The sequence below is a fragment of the Schistocerca piceifrons genome, chromosome 2 (assembly GCF_021461385.2).
Source record: "Schistocerca piceifrons isolate TAMUIC-IGC-003096 chromosome 2, iqSchPice1.1, whole genome shotgun sequence".
In the NCBI taxonomy this organism is placed as follows: domain Eukaryota; kingdom Metazoa; phylum Arthropoda; class Insecta; order Orthoptera; family Acrididae; genus Schistocerca; species Schistocerca piceifrons.
In genome coordinates, this window is record NC_060139.1 from 258,407,661 (window position 1) to 258,423,118 (window position 15,458).

The 15,458-nt window shown below is 38.8% G+C and overlaps 1 protein-coding gene across 7 annotated transcripts in view; it reads right to left on the reverse strand.

Annotated features, from left to right (window-relative positions):
• The window catches only part of LOC124775117 (zinc finger protein 28-like), a 209,346-nt gene that overhangs the window by 154,738 nt on the left and 39,150 nt on the right, over positions 1–15,458 (reverse strand). For 6 of the 7 annotated variants that reach the window (XM_047249954.1, XM_047249957.1, XM_047249956.1 and 3 more), the window contains exons 4-5: positions 7,176–7,331; positions 847–984 (exon numbers count right to left, since the gene is read on the reverse strand). In XM_047249954.1, the coding sequence (XP_047105910.1) occupies positions 847–984; positions 7,176–7,331 (294 nt within the window). The remainder of the gene's footprint in view (positions 1–846; positions 985–7,175; positions 7,332–15,458) is intronic. The other variant, XM_047249955.1, reaches the window with a different exon arrangement.

Here is a 15,458-nt window from a genome sequence, read left to right on the forward strand (position 1 = left end):
CTCACCCATCATTTTCCTTTGCCCCACTTCCTTTCTCTTCAACCGTTCTGCCAAAAAGAGGCTTCTACAGCTCGTGCGTTTCCACAGCTTTTGTGTGTCTTCTCCTGATGCTGCTTGGTGAGCAGACTTTTTATTTGCCCATATTATATTTCAATATTACTGCTACTTTACTGCCTCTCAAGTAGGCAATGTTGACTTCTTGTGGATGTATTAATGGAATTTAAGACAATTATCACTGATTTCTCAACCAACAGGTAAAATGGAAGAAAATCATCCAATACTGCTGTGGTGTGTGTGTGCGTGTGTGTGTGTGTGTGTGTGTGTGTGTGTGTAAAAAAAATTACTGCATGTCAATGGTACAATAAAAGATATGACAGCAACACATTTTTACGACAAAGCACTAATTGCAACTAATATAAATAACAAGACTTAATATGTATAAAAGTCAACAAATGAAACATAGTTTGCCAGCCAAAGCAGATTCTTGACTGACATTCACAGTCACTATACTCTATCATCCCTTCTCAATGAATGCCATACAATTACAGTTTGCCTGAAAAGTCACATATTTAGTCACTCAAACTCCGTTCTTAATGCAGAGAACAAGATACTTTCGATCATCTACCACACTTTTTGTTTTGTTTTAATTTTTTTCGGTCATTTAACATTTGACATGCTTAATATTCTCTTTGTGCATTTAATCATTATAATCATAGATTCATTTGTCACCTTCACTGCAGGATGAAATTTTTATCTGTTGCCTATGTATAACTACACTTGTAACATTAGTCACTGCCTATGCTATTATAACATTAGTCCAGTTAAAACAAAGTGTAAAGCTCCTACCTGCTGTTGGGGCTGCTGCTCTGTGTGATGAGGCACTAATGCCATTGTGTCTGTCGCCGCTCCAATACCCGATTGGCCATTGACACAAGTCTGCTGGGCAACACTTTCCTGTGAGTTCTTTCCGTTCTCACAAGCCTGCTGCCAAAATCAAATCAAAACAAATGAATAATTTACAATGAATGTGTAGGTAGGAAAGATCAGTAGAAAAATATAAAACTAAAAGGAACCACAGCAAATTACAAAAATGCTTCATTAGGCATACATATAGACTACAGCTGTTACATGAGAAAAATCACTCCCCTATAGGAAAGACTGTAGCCTCATAAGCCCTCAAGAACATTATACCTGATAAATTCAATGAGTCAAAATCCAGAATAGTAGTGCAGAATTAATTTTACACGTAATCGTGCGCGCGCGCGCGCGCACACACACACACACACACACACACACACACACACACACACACACAATTTAATTACCTTACATGATCTTGATGATGATGATAATTTGGTAAAGGCAATTTCCAAATCTCGTTTCCAACAAAAAGTAGATCCTTTCCTTGTAAATTTGCTCATACCGTGTTAAACAAAATTTATTTGTATCCAGCTAAACACTTCAACTGGTATTTTCTTTCCAGAATGAATCTCATGCTCTGTCATGGACTGATGTTATGAAACTCCCTTACAGATTAAAAATGTACATCAGACAAGGATTTGAACCCGGAACCTTGACATTTGTGAACACTGCTCTTATCTGTCTGTATAATTCAGCTGCTATGAGCACTGCCAGAGAAAGGCAAGGTTTTGAGTTTGAATTCTGGTCTGGCACACAGCTTTAATATGTCACGAAATTTCACACTTCACTGCTAAGTGAAATATTAATTCTGGAAACAAACCCCTAGGCTGTCACCAAGTTGATTCTTCGTAATACACTTTCGTCCAGGAGTGATAGTCCAGTACAGTACGTGAAGTGAGGAAAGTAAAAGAGAGAGCTCCTGACAGGACTAAAGCTGTGAAGGTAACTGCTTCAGTACGCTTCACAACATACCGACCGAAGCTGTGATGGTGGGTTCTTCAGTACAATTCACAACATACGACAATTCACTGCCAATTGAAAGATTCATTCTGGAAGCTGTTGATGTTAGTTTTTACTTCAGTTAGGAATTAGATTACACTTTTTGATATGGTTTATCAAATATATGCATTGCGACCATTGACCCACTATTGATATAACCCCATCCAAGCGACAGCAGCGCCACCTGGTGAGGAATGACTGCTTGTCACATCAGTGAGCATGCCAGCCGTGTAAAGAATGGAGAAGGTGCGCAATCTATCTGAGTTCGACCAAGAGCACGTTGTGATGGTCCGGAGGCTTGGCATGAGGATTTCAGAAACTGCACGACTTGTTGGGTGTTCGAGGGGTGCTGTGATGAGTGTCTTCAACACGTGGCAAGCAAGAGACTTTGATGGCCGAGGAATATTGTACACTGGTTGCAGACCATATACACCCCTTCACGATGATCATGTTTCCTGATGGCAGTGGCATTTTTCAGCAAGATAATGCACCATGTCACAAGACCAGCAATGTGATGGAGTGGTTCGAGAAACACAGTGGCGAGTTCAAATTTACGTGTTGGCGTCCCAACTCACCGAACGTGGTGTCAGAGCTCTTGACCCCTCCACGGAATCTACAGGAATTAGGTGACTTCTGCGTGCAGATGTGGCGGCACCTCCCTGACCTACCTAAGCCTCACCACTCGTCAACTTCTCGTCGCTGTTATCGGTGGCAAAGGTGGACATACCGGCTACTAGGTAAGTGGTCATAATGCCCTGGCTGATCAGTGTATATACACATATCAAAATGTATAATCTAATTATTAAATATATTGTGTACACATTTATTAAATAAATGCACTGCAAAGAGTCATCAAAATAAGGCCATATACATGAACAAGACCTGCAGAAACTGAAAGAATTCAGATAGACTGTGCAACTTAGATAATGCTAAAGCAACTCATTTCTTGAGTACTGTTAGAGTATTTGCGATCGCCACCTGGCTCGATTAAAGGAAGACACTGAAGCGAATCAGAGGCAGACTGCTAGATTTAAATAGTAATCCCTGGAGGGAAGACGATGCTCTTTTCGACAAGTACTATTACGGAAATTTATAGAACCAGCACTTGAGGCTGACTGCAGATTGATTCTACTGCCACTGACATATTTATTGCATAAGGACCATGAAGAAAATATGACAGAAATTAGGGCTCATATGGAGGCTTATCAACATTCGTTTTCTCCTTGCTCTATTTCTGATTGGAAGAAGAAAGGAAATGATTAGTCGTGGCATGTGGTATCCTTTGCTGTACATCAACAATGACTTCTGGAGTGTGGATGTGGAAGTAGATGTAGATGTATTGACAGAGGTATCAAAATCAGATTTTAAACGGCAAAACATTTCTAGGAGTGAATGTGGACTCTGGCTGTAATTAAGTGATTATTAACTGCAGATTTAAACTGATGAAATTGAAGAAAGGTAGGAAATTAAGGAGATAGGACCTGGATGCATTGAAAGAACCAGAGGGTGTTGATAGTTTCAAATGGAGAACTGGGCAGCAACTAACTGAAATGGGGGAGAAGGATATAGTAGAAGATACATAGATAGTTTGAAAAATGAAATAAATAACAGAGGCAGCAGAGGATCAACGGTTAAAAATACAAATCTCAGAACAAATCCTTGGATAACACACAAGATAAAGAATTTAATCAGTAAAAGGAGCAAATGTAACAATGCAGCAAATGATGATGCCAAATAGGGAATGCAGCTGATTAGAAATGAGGTTGACTGGAAGATAAACTGACAAAGAAGGTATAAAACCGCAAGGCTGTACAAGCATGAGCTGCTAGGGAAAGATACCTGCTGCCTATGGGAAAATTAAGAGAGATATTCGAAGACAAAAGAATCAGATGTAGGAATATAATGACCCCAGATGGCAAGCCAGTAGTAAGGAAAGAAAGAAAAGTTGAAAAGCAGATAGAATACGTCAAAAGGCTGTACAAGCAAAATGAACTTGAAGGCAATATTATACACTGCCAGGAAAAATAAAATAAAATAAAAAAAAATAAAAAATCAGAGCACCAAGGAGATGTACAACATAAACGAAAGTTGGTAGGCGTGTTTCTACATCTGAAAAGTGATGTCTATTCAACGTGCCAGTCGCATAAGAGTAGCGCTAATAGCACTACTATCAGGATGCAAATCAGCTTTACTTTAAATACCTTTGAGGACGTGATAAGTTGATGTTAGTCAAGAATGCTTTTAAGACAACAAAGACGCCATTATCAACACCTCACCGAGCTTGAACGAGGGTTAAGAGAACCTGGATGTTCCTCCTGCAATACTGAGAAAGGCTTGGCAGGAATGTAGACACTGTAGACGATTGCTGGCAGCAGCAGTTATGGGAATGTACAGTTGCAAGAAGACTGGCTCTGGATGGCCACGTCGCACAACCAAGAGGGAAGACCACCATTTCCAGTGTATAGGTGCGGTACAACATACTGCATCTGCATCAGCACTTTGAACTGCAGATGGCACCACATTGTCACAACGAACTGTTAAAAATTGGTTACTTCAGGGACAGCTCTGAGCCAGACACACTATAGTGTGCAATCCAGTGACTCCAAACCGCCACCATTTGCGAGTTCTGTGGTGTCAAGTGATAATTCACTGGAGGCAACAGGATAACGCTCACCCACATACTGCTGTTGTAACCTACAGAGTGGCCACATGTTGGACTGGCTTGCCTGTTGAGCACATATTGGACATCATCAGACAACAACTCCAGCTTCATCCACAAAAAGCATTAACCATCCCTGTATTGACTCACCAAGTGCAACAGGCATGGAACCCCATCCCACAAACTGACATCCGGCACCTATACAACACATTGCATGCACATTTACATTCGAAGTCCTGGTGGTTGCACTGGTTATTAATGTACCAGTAATTCCCGTTTGCAATGGCTTATCTCACACTTACAATAACCTATGATCTTGGAATGTTCATCACTTAAATATGTTACCCAGAAAAATGTGTTTCTGAAATTTCATCACTCTACAGTGATTATTTTTTGGTAGTTTGATTTGTTTTTGTCCTTGTACAAATGGAAGAGGAAGTAAATGATGGCAAAATTACTGCGAGAAGAATTTGACAAAGGCATGAGAGACCTAAGTTGAGACAAGGCCCTTGGAGAAGACAACATTCCCTCGGCATTACTGAGATCCTTGTGAGAACCAGCCATGACATTCCTTCTGGTGTGTAAGATATATGAGACAGGAGAAATGGTCTTGGTCTTCAAGACGAATGTAATAATTCAAGTTCCAAAATAAGGTAGGTGCTGACAATTGAGAGTATTATCAATTAATTTAGGAGCACAGGTAACAACTCAGAACTACTGATGACAGAGTACAAACTTGGAAGGGAAAGAATCGGGGAAGGGGGGGGGGGGGGGGGTGGAACTATAAGCTGGTCATGTCTGTTACAAAGAAACCATCCAACAATTCACATTAACAATTTTAAGGAAATCATAGAAATACTAAATTTCAATGGTTGGACGATTTCAAACCTGTTACTCTCTAATGCAAGTCCAGTGTCAACCAATGTGCTGCATTATTACTTTTTATTTCTTCCCATTTTGTATATATGAACTGTTTGTGAAGTGACTCTATAAACAATGCCCCCCTGCTCTTACTTTAAAATTTATGCATTTACAGGAGTGTACTGACTCCTAAAACATCATAGCTAATTGTTGGACTATTTCATTCATTTGGTATTTTTATACTTCAGATGTTTTGTTATCTCTTGCAGTTTTGTTTTTCGTTGTCTGACTCTCATACGGTACGAACACCATTCTGCTGTGCTCATTGTAAAGATTATTACGTAAATGATAATTAGGGTTTCTTATGTAGTATGAAGTTTACATTTATTCTGCCTTTTTTATTTCCAAAAAAACCATGTCACTTTTATATTATTTTTAATTAGTATGATACATTACCAGAGGATTGTGGCTGGAACAGAGGCATTAATGGCACATTGTTAGAGGACATTAATGACCAGTTGTTAAATTTCACTGCGTCTTACGCTGTGTGTCCCTGAGGCAGATGGACCAGTCATTTTATTTGTATCTTGTAGGGTTTTCATGCAAGCTACGCAAAGAATGATTCAGTCATTCATCTACTAATAATAACATCGCCGTGTGGCATACACCAGTCGGACACAGACCCTACAAACATTTAAAAGATTTTCATGGTGGCTAATTTTCCCTATACGTCGCATTCTCAGCTTCACTCTGAACTTGGTGCGATGCATTAGTTGTGTTACCATGGTGAGCTGTATGTATTGTAGACGACAATACACACAACAACCATCTGCTGACATCTACCTTTCTTTAAAAAAATATATATTAAATCATTCAAATTACTGTTTTTTAAATCTGTTTAAGGGTAATAATGTGTCAGTGTCACATCGCGTAGTGTCATATCCAAAGAGAGTGGGAGAGCTTATAACAGGATGTAAAGCCAGTAAACCAGTATGCTTGCACACGTCTTCCCTCATATGCTGCTGATCAATAAGATTCTTTTAGTTTGTTTTAATCAAGAAGGATTTTCACAATCCCACTTCAAAATGGAAGTATCTAAAACAAGGTTACAACAGTCTTAACAATATGGCACGTACCTAAACAAAGAGTAACATTTAGGTTTTTCAGCTTGGAATAGTGATGTGTATCTAAAAATGTCATCCAGTTACGCAGATTTAGAATTTTTACTGTTTCCTTGAAATGATATAAAGGAAAAAGGTAGGCACTGGTGAATCCTAAACTTTTGCTACATTTTAACTACTACGTACAACTTTTTATGGCTCTGCAGAATTGTGTGTTTTGTTTTTGGAGCTTCGTGACATATCATAGCAGTATGCTGGTCCAGAACTTTACTCCCGAACCTCATCTTCCATTAGATAATTTCAATTTGTTTTAATAAAGCATTGTTATTGCTTAAATTTAGTCCAAAACAATTTTAATAAGAACCATATATTCCCTCTTACACTCATCATTTCTCATTTCTTTTTTCTGTACCTATTCAACATCAGAAAGGTCCCCAGTTATCATCTTATTTGTCTACCATAGAAGATACATTATTTAATGAGTAACTATTATGTTTAGTTAAATGATTTTTAATCTCTTTTCAATTTATAATCAGCAAATCATTCTACAAGAATACTAACTCAGATTAATAATAACAATGCATACCAAAACAAAAACAGAACAACATTCTTACTCGAGATGGCTGGATGTACACTTGTGAAAGCGGACTTGGAAATAAATTTGTGAGAACCCAGTATTTTGCCACACTAGAGAGGGCAACAGCTGTTCCCACACGTAAATCAGCTGATGTTCCTGTATTTCTGTGAACAGCGGATGCTGATGCTTGCTCCTGAAATAGAAAAAGTAAAAATGAATTGACATGAATGCTGCAGCACAATATGGTACTCCTGTCTAGAGCCCGTGTAACGGCAGAATGACTCATGCGTGCACAGTAACAGATGGTCTGAAGTGGGTTCAGATGAGCACATAGTTCTAATTTTCATCCACTGGAGTACAGTAGCGGACACAGACATTCAAGAAACAGGTCAAGAGAATGTTTTTGTGAATTGTTTTGTTTAATTCTTGAAGGCTTTATTGTTTATTTATGTTTGTACAGTTTTGTATATGCTTTTTTTAGCAGTGTGAATGACACGTGAATGTGGTCTAAAGTAAATACATAGATCATTGTTCTACTAATGAACGCTGTGTGAGAAAGTTTTAAGACAGTGTGAATGCAGACGACGGGGAATATTTTATTATAATATGTGAAGTAAGTTTATGGTAAAAGGAAAGCTAATTCGAATGCAAATGAAAATAGTTAATAACGTAAAGTATAAACAAAATATCAGAATGTTAAATATTTATTTCGAGAAAAAGTACAGTTCAAAAGTGTGTTATTTGTTGATTGGTTAGTGAAGAAAAGTGCGGACTAATGTGGGAGAATAATGTTTTTCTACTGGCCTTAAAGAAAACTGGCCAATCAGAACAGAATATTTTTTGTGTGTCTTTTCTCTTGGAGATAGAGAATGCTTACAGCAGTCTAAGTAGTCGGAGCCCGGCCTTTCAATGGTATGGTCGTGTGTAGTATGAGCTCTGAAAAAAGTTATAGTTTGCTGGTTTTAGTTGCGCTACATGCCTCACAAGTGTTTTAAAGTGAAGGCATATTTATTCCCATGTGTTTTTATAAAGTATGGATTTTTTAAGTAATTTTGTGTATGAGAAAAGAAAGTAATTCCTGCGTGACATATTGAGCAGATGGGTGACCAAAAACTTGAGTGCATTAGACATTGATAAACTTAATAAAGTGGAGAGGATTTTTATTTAAGAGCAATCCATGTTTAGCAGCTGTTCAGATTTCGGGAAATACGTTACCATAAACTTGCTAATGTGAGTGAAAGGGTTTGTGCGTGACTCTGTTAGGATTAGCATAGGCTTGGCAGTGAAGGTGTAATTCTTGACTTCAGGATATACCGTAGTTTTGCCAGTATTTCCACCTTTCATTTAAAATGAAGACCTTTTCCCAATTCTTAGAATAGTTATGTTGTATGTAACCCGGTGCGAGTTGCAGAACAATAGATTTCTGCTCGGTTTTCCTGTCGGCGATCTGCTGCAACGAGTTGCAGGTAAAAGGACAAAAAAGGAACCGTGCCGCTGCAATGGTTGCACTAGGTAAGGACAATGATACTTGTGGTTAAGTATACTGAAAACCCAGTAATATTTCTGACTTTCCAACATTAAGAGCTTGTTTTATCTTTTTTAAGTAACGCAAGAAAATGAGCTGTAATAATGCAAATAAAAGGGTCAGCAGATCCGGTGCAACTCAACTCAAAGAACCACATCAGAATCAGTATGTATTAGAGATAACAGTTGGACAGTGTGAACATATCATTTCAGCAGTAAAGCAAGAAAATGCCTCAAGAAAAAAAGGATGAGAGGATACTAAAACTATCATGATTTGAATTAAAATTAAGATTCCAGAGGGATTGTAATAGATATTAACAGGAGTCATGTTAGTAATAGTGCCAGGTATAATAATAATAATAATAATAATAATAACAACAACAATAATAAATCCCGTGGAGGCCCGGGAAAAGAATAGGCCTCCGGTATATTCTGCCAGTCGTAAAAGGTGACGAAAAGAACAAACCATTAATAGGGCTAACCCCCCTTTTAGTGTGATTAGTTGGTACAGGACAAAATTAATGAAGCCTCTGACAAGCGCTGTCATGGTCGGGGATGACGCTTGAACCCTATGTCCGTCCACAATGGTAACGACACTGCTAGCCACACGGAAAATGATTTAAATCCAAATAGAGGTGTTTTGCAGGATATGCTTCCGGCAACCACCCTAGAAGGAAAACAAAGACAGAGGATGAGATGGTCAGATGAAGTTAACCAACACCTCATGTTCTGTTATTACCAAGCAACTAACTTAGGAACCAACACAACTGGATACAGATCACAAGTATACACAACATTTATTACCAGATACCCAGAATTAAAATTTTTAACAGAACAATGGCTAGCTAATCAGATCTGTGAAATAATCAAAAATAACAGGATACCCCAGTCAGAATTAGAAAACATCAAACAACAAGTCCAACAAATACTGGAACAAAATAATGTGCAATCAGAAGAAGAAGAAGAAGAAGAAGAAGAAGAAAATACAGTAATGGACTCAAACATCCCAGAGCAAACAAACCAAGAACAACAGGCATCAATTAAACAATCAGAGGAAAATGAACGCTTAAGACAGCCACCAGAACAAGCACAAATAGAACACGAAGTGACACACATGTTAGATATAGAAGAAAAATTTCGGCTGACATATATAGAATACAAAGACACAAATACAGACATTAGACCATTCTTGCATAGACCACCAAATAACCCACAAGTCGAAACAACAATTACAACTATCAATACAATCATACACAACAAAATAAATGAAATACAACTATGGAAGAGTTACAACTACTGGTTTATATAGGAGCACTCACTACACTAAATATACACACTAGGCAGAGATCAGAACCAACCAACACACAGAAGAAACCCACAAAACCAGCATGGCAACACAGGCTACAGATCAGAATAGAAAAACCGAGAAAAGACATCAGACAGCTAACACAATTTATAAGAAATGAAATATCAGACAAAAAACGAAAAAGGTTAGGTAAAATCTCACAACAAGAAGCGATAGAGTAATTAGATGAAAAGAAGCAGAAATTTAAAAAAGTGAAAATAGAAGGAAACAAAACCAAACATTCAACACAAACCAAAGGAAATTTTATGAGACAATAGATAACACACACATTAAAATAGACAATCCACCAAACATAACAGACATGGAACACTTCTGGAGCAACATATGGTCAAACCCAGTACAACATAACAGACATGCACGGTGGATACAAGCAGAAACAGACACATACAAGATGATACCACAAATGCCTGCAGTGATAATTTTGCAACATGAAGTCACCCGAGCAATTAATTCTACGCACAATTGGAAAGCCCCTGGAAAAGATAAAATAGCAAATTTCTGGCTAAAGAAGTTCACCTCAACACATTCACATCTAACTAAATTATTTAACAGTTACATTGCAGACCCATACACATTCCCTGATACACTTACACATGGAATAACTTATCTGAAACCTAAAGATCAAGCAGACACAACAAACCCAGCAAAATATCGCCCCAGAACATGCTTACCAACAATATACAAAATATTAACTTCAGTCATTACACAGAAATTAATGACACATACAACACAGAATAAAATTATAAATGAAGAACAAAACGGCTGTTGCAAAGGAGCACGAGGATGTAAAGAGCAGCTGATAATAGATGCAGAGGTGACATAACAAGCTAAAACTAAACAAAGGTCGCTACACTACGCATACATTGATTACCAATACAAAGTAGATCCTAAATTGATACAGTTCCTAAACATAGTAATGAAAAATTGGAAAACCACACTTAATATCCAAATAAATTCAAATAATATCACATCCCAGCCAATACAGATTAAGCGTGGAATATACCAAGGAGACTCATTAAGTCCTTTCTGGTTCTGCCTTGCTCTGAACCCACTATCTAACATGCTAAACAATACAAATTATGGATACAATATTACTGGAACATACCCACACAAAATCACACATTTGCTATACATGGATGATCTAAAACTACTGGCAGCAACAAATCAACAACTCAACCAATTACTAAAGATAACAGAAGTATTCAGCAATGATGTAAATATGGCTTTTGGAACAGACAAATGTAAGAAAAATAGCATAGTCAAAGGAAAACACAATAAACAAGAAGATTACATATTGGATAACCACAGCGACTGCATAGACGTTTCAAAAATCATTTTGTAGTGCACATCTTTCTGAAGAGTCTGATACATAAAACACATATGATCGAGGGAACATAAGACATGTTATTTGGTCTTAAGTGAGCCGAAGTGCAGTGCCACGTCTCTTCACACAACATTCTTCCATCACACATCTCTGTATTTCGCTCTGTGGAATTCAAACATGTAATTGTAATGGGTGCCATCAAACTATATTCAAGCCAATGGAAATTAAAATGTCCTGTGGTGCCTCTCCTGCTCCCAGTCAGCCAGTATGACATCCTGCCCCTCTTTAAAAAAAATCTCGCAATTAATACTGGATGGGATTATTTGCAGCCGGCAGAACAAGAGCTCTTCAGAAAATTTGCAGTCTTTACAGCCTATTAGCTAATAACTTGCTGCATTGTGTGACATAAAATTAAATATAGGATACATAAAACGAGTAAAGACAAGAGACAAGCAAGACAGTACAAATTTCTTCAATCCTTAAGTCCTTGCTTTCTTTTTCTCTCTAATGTTACCACAGCTTTATATGGCGTACTTTCCTTTCTGGGAAAGAATCTATTACCTCATCAAAGTACGTCAACATTTTGCTACATTAAAAAATGAAATGTCATTGTCTAATACTAGAAAAGCTGTTAATACAAATAGTACCCAAGACTGATGTGGTTCCTCGATCTCATTACATGTATTTTGTCTCTGTCTGCTAGATAAAACGAAATAGGCCTTCCTAATATTGCAGCAATTGTTACACACACCAAGTAAACAAGATTGTTTTGGCACAAATGGTCATTTTTATAACACGACAGAATATAATTCATGAAGTACCAATATCAAATGCCTATTAGGCCTACTACAAGCAAAAAGTTTTATGTTAGGAAATAATTTCACGTTTCATTCATACTCTCTAGCTTCTGAACCATGAGATTGAACAGTTGTAATACGGAATTTTTATATAAATCTAGAGTCATCATATTCTACCATAATTTGTGAGAGTCCCCATTTCTTCTCCTTCCCCATTCTAACAAATAATCTTTTCATCACTAATCCTGTAACTATTCCTGCCAGTGTCAAAACTTATTCTCTGGTCAACTACACTAACCCTGCCACAATAACCGTTTAGTTAACCCGCATTTATTCTCCGGTTAGGCGTTATTACCTGTTCGTACAATGCATTTTCCACACTAGTCCCAGAATAGAACTTTAGCAGCTGCTAGCCGAGGACTGTATAACTGGCCATTAGTAGTGTCGCGGTCTGGCCAAAAATTTTCTGTCAAAATTTCATTTTCTTGGATACACGGAGAAAGCAATACGTAATCTTTGTTGCCTGTTATTCCTGTTAGTCGTTTACTTCCACTCTGGTAGTCTGAATCTATGGAATGTGCTAGTAATTATAACAACGCTGATCATTTGCGAACCCAGTCAACCACATAAACAGTGATTGGCATTCACCTGTTCGGCTTTCGTATAGACCCATCCCCTTTTGTCTGCAGGGAAGTTTATTTCTAGATGCGACGGGGATTCCCCTGGCAGAGACATCAAGTGCACTATGCACGCATTCAAAAATCAAGTTATGATTCATTCAGAAATCAGCTTAGAATTTTTTCAAAAATGCATCCCTGTTGGTTTTTGAAAATCATACGAATAATCAATAGACCAACGTGCGCTGGATACTAGGCGCTTTGTGAAACAAGTCCTTTTTCCTCAATAATATGAATTTGGCGAGAACATCATGGGTGGCAGAGACAGATGGGCAGGGAGGGGGGGGGGGGGGGGGGGCACCATGCAAGGCACTCATTGAGCCTGTACACTGTACATAACGAAATTCAAATGCAGGAGGACTGTCTATAATAAAGCAGAGGGCCTGATAAACGGCTATCAGTTCTGCAGTAAACACCCCACACATGGCAGGCAAGAGATGTTGTTCCGTGTGAATGGAAGATGTGAAGGCATATCCTATGTGACTGGTAAATTTAGAGCTATTGATGTAAAAAACATCAGCATTAGGAAATTCCCATAAGAGCGGGCGGAACAAACAATGGAACACCACTGGAGCAATGGAGGCTTTCAGACCCCGAAAAAGATACAAATGAATCCAGGGCCGAGGAACTAACCAAGGGGGGGATGTTCAGGAGACAACGTGGGGAATAGGGCAATTTCTATATTAAATCAGTGGCTTAGTTAGTCCCTATTCTAACTATAACCTACCGCACATCCCTCGAACAAAAAACCAAGCCTAGTAGTTGGAACAAAGAACAGGTAGCACCCGTCTACAAGAAGGGTAGTAAAGTGATCCACGAAATTACCAACCAATATCATTGACATCAATTTGTTGTAGAATCTTAGAACATATTCTGAGCTCCAACAATGGCAATCAGCAGGGATTCCAAAATCATCCATTGTGTGAGATCCCACTCATGCTTTTCTCCATGACATGCTGAAAATTTTGGATCAAGTCAGGCAGATGCAGTATTTCTTGATTTCTGATAAGCATTTGACTCAGTACCACACCTGCACTTATTGTCAAAAGTACAATGATATGGGGTACCAAGTGAAATTTGTGAGTGGACTGAGGACTTTTCGGTTGGAGGACACAGCATGTTATCCTGGAGGGAGAGTCATCGTCAAATGTAGAAGTAATGTTGGGTGTGCCTCAGGGAAGTGTGTTGGGAACATTGCTATTCATGTTGTATATTAACAACCATGCAGACAATATTAATAGTAATCTCAGACTTTTTGCAGATGATGCAATTATCTGTAATAAAGTACTATCTGAAAGAAGCTGCCTAAATATTCAGTCAGATCTTGATAAAATTTCAAAGTGGTGCAGAGACTGTCAACTTGCTCTCAATGTTCAGAACTTTAAAAATGTGGATTCCACAAAAGGAAAAAATGTAATATTCTATGACTATAACGTCAATCAGTCACCGTTGGAATCATCAAACTTATACAAGTAACTGGCTGTAGTACTTTGTAGCGATATGAAATGGAATGAATCACATAAGCTCAGTTGTGAGTAAAGCAGGTGGTAGAATTCGGTTCATTGGTAGAATACTGGGGAGGTGCAATCAGTCTACAAGGAAGATAGATTACAAATCACCAGCGCAATCTATTCTGATATTGCTAAAGTGTGTGGGATCCGTATCAAATAGAAGTAGCAGGGGATATTGAATGTATACAGAGGAGGGCAGCAAGAATGGTCATGTGCGTGTGCGTGTGCGTGTGCGTGTGTGTGCGTGTGTGTGTGTGTGTGTGTGTGTGGGCGCGCGTGCACACCTGTCATTGGAGAGTGGTGTCACAGAAATGATGATAAACTGAACTGGCAGACTCTTTGAACAGACGTAAACTATCCCAGAAAGTCTACTAACAAAGTTTCCAGAACTGGCTTTAAATGACAACTCTAGGAACATACTACAACCCCCAACCCCCTATGTATCGCTCATGTAGGGATTGTGAGGACAAGATCAGAGGAATTACAGCACACATAGAGGCACACAAATGATCATTCTTCCTACGCTCCATATGTGAATGGAATGAGAACAAACTCTAATAACTGGTACAATGGGAAGTACCCTCTGCCATGTACCTCATGGTGGTTTGCAGAGTATGGATTAGATATAGATGTAGATGGGGGAGCCAGGTGCTAAAATCTGTGTGGACCAATGTGCAGATGCCACTGGAAGCCCTCAAAAGGCTGACGCTGTTCTGACAAACCATGGAGCCCATGAAGGATTGGTGAGGGAGCATAAATAAAACGAAATTCCAGGAGAAGCTGCAGAGTAAAAGGCAATAAGGAATTGCAACTCCAGAAGGTGACAGTGGTATACCTTGCAATTCCATTGAATAAGCACAAAAGTGGGATCCAAATGGGTGGCAAACGGAGCAAAACTAGACACACCCCTAGGTCACTATCTGCCACCAACAAGGAAATAAGAAGTCTGTCTCAGATTGCATGAGGGGGAGTGGGGGGGGGGGGGGGGGGAGTCGGCACCTCTGGGGGCAGGAGGCATCGGAAGGACCTCGTCTCAGGACTTATGTTTCTTCTTCTTCTTCTCCTCCTCCTCCTCCTCCTCTTCCTCTTTTATAAGTCAAGGAGGGCAGGGCCTGGAGTGA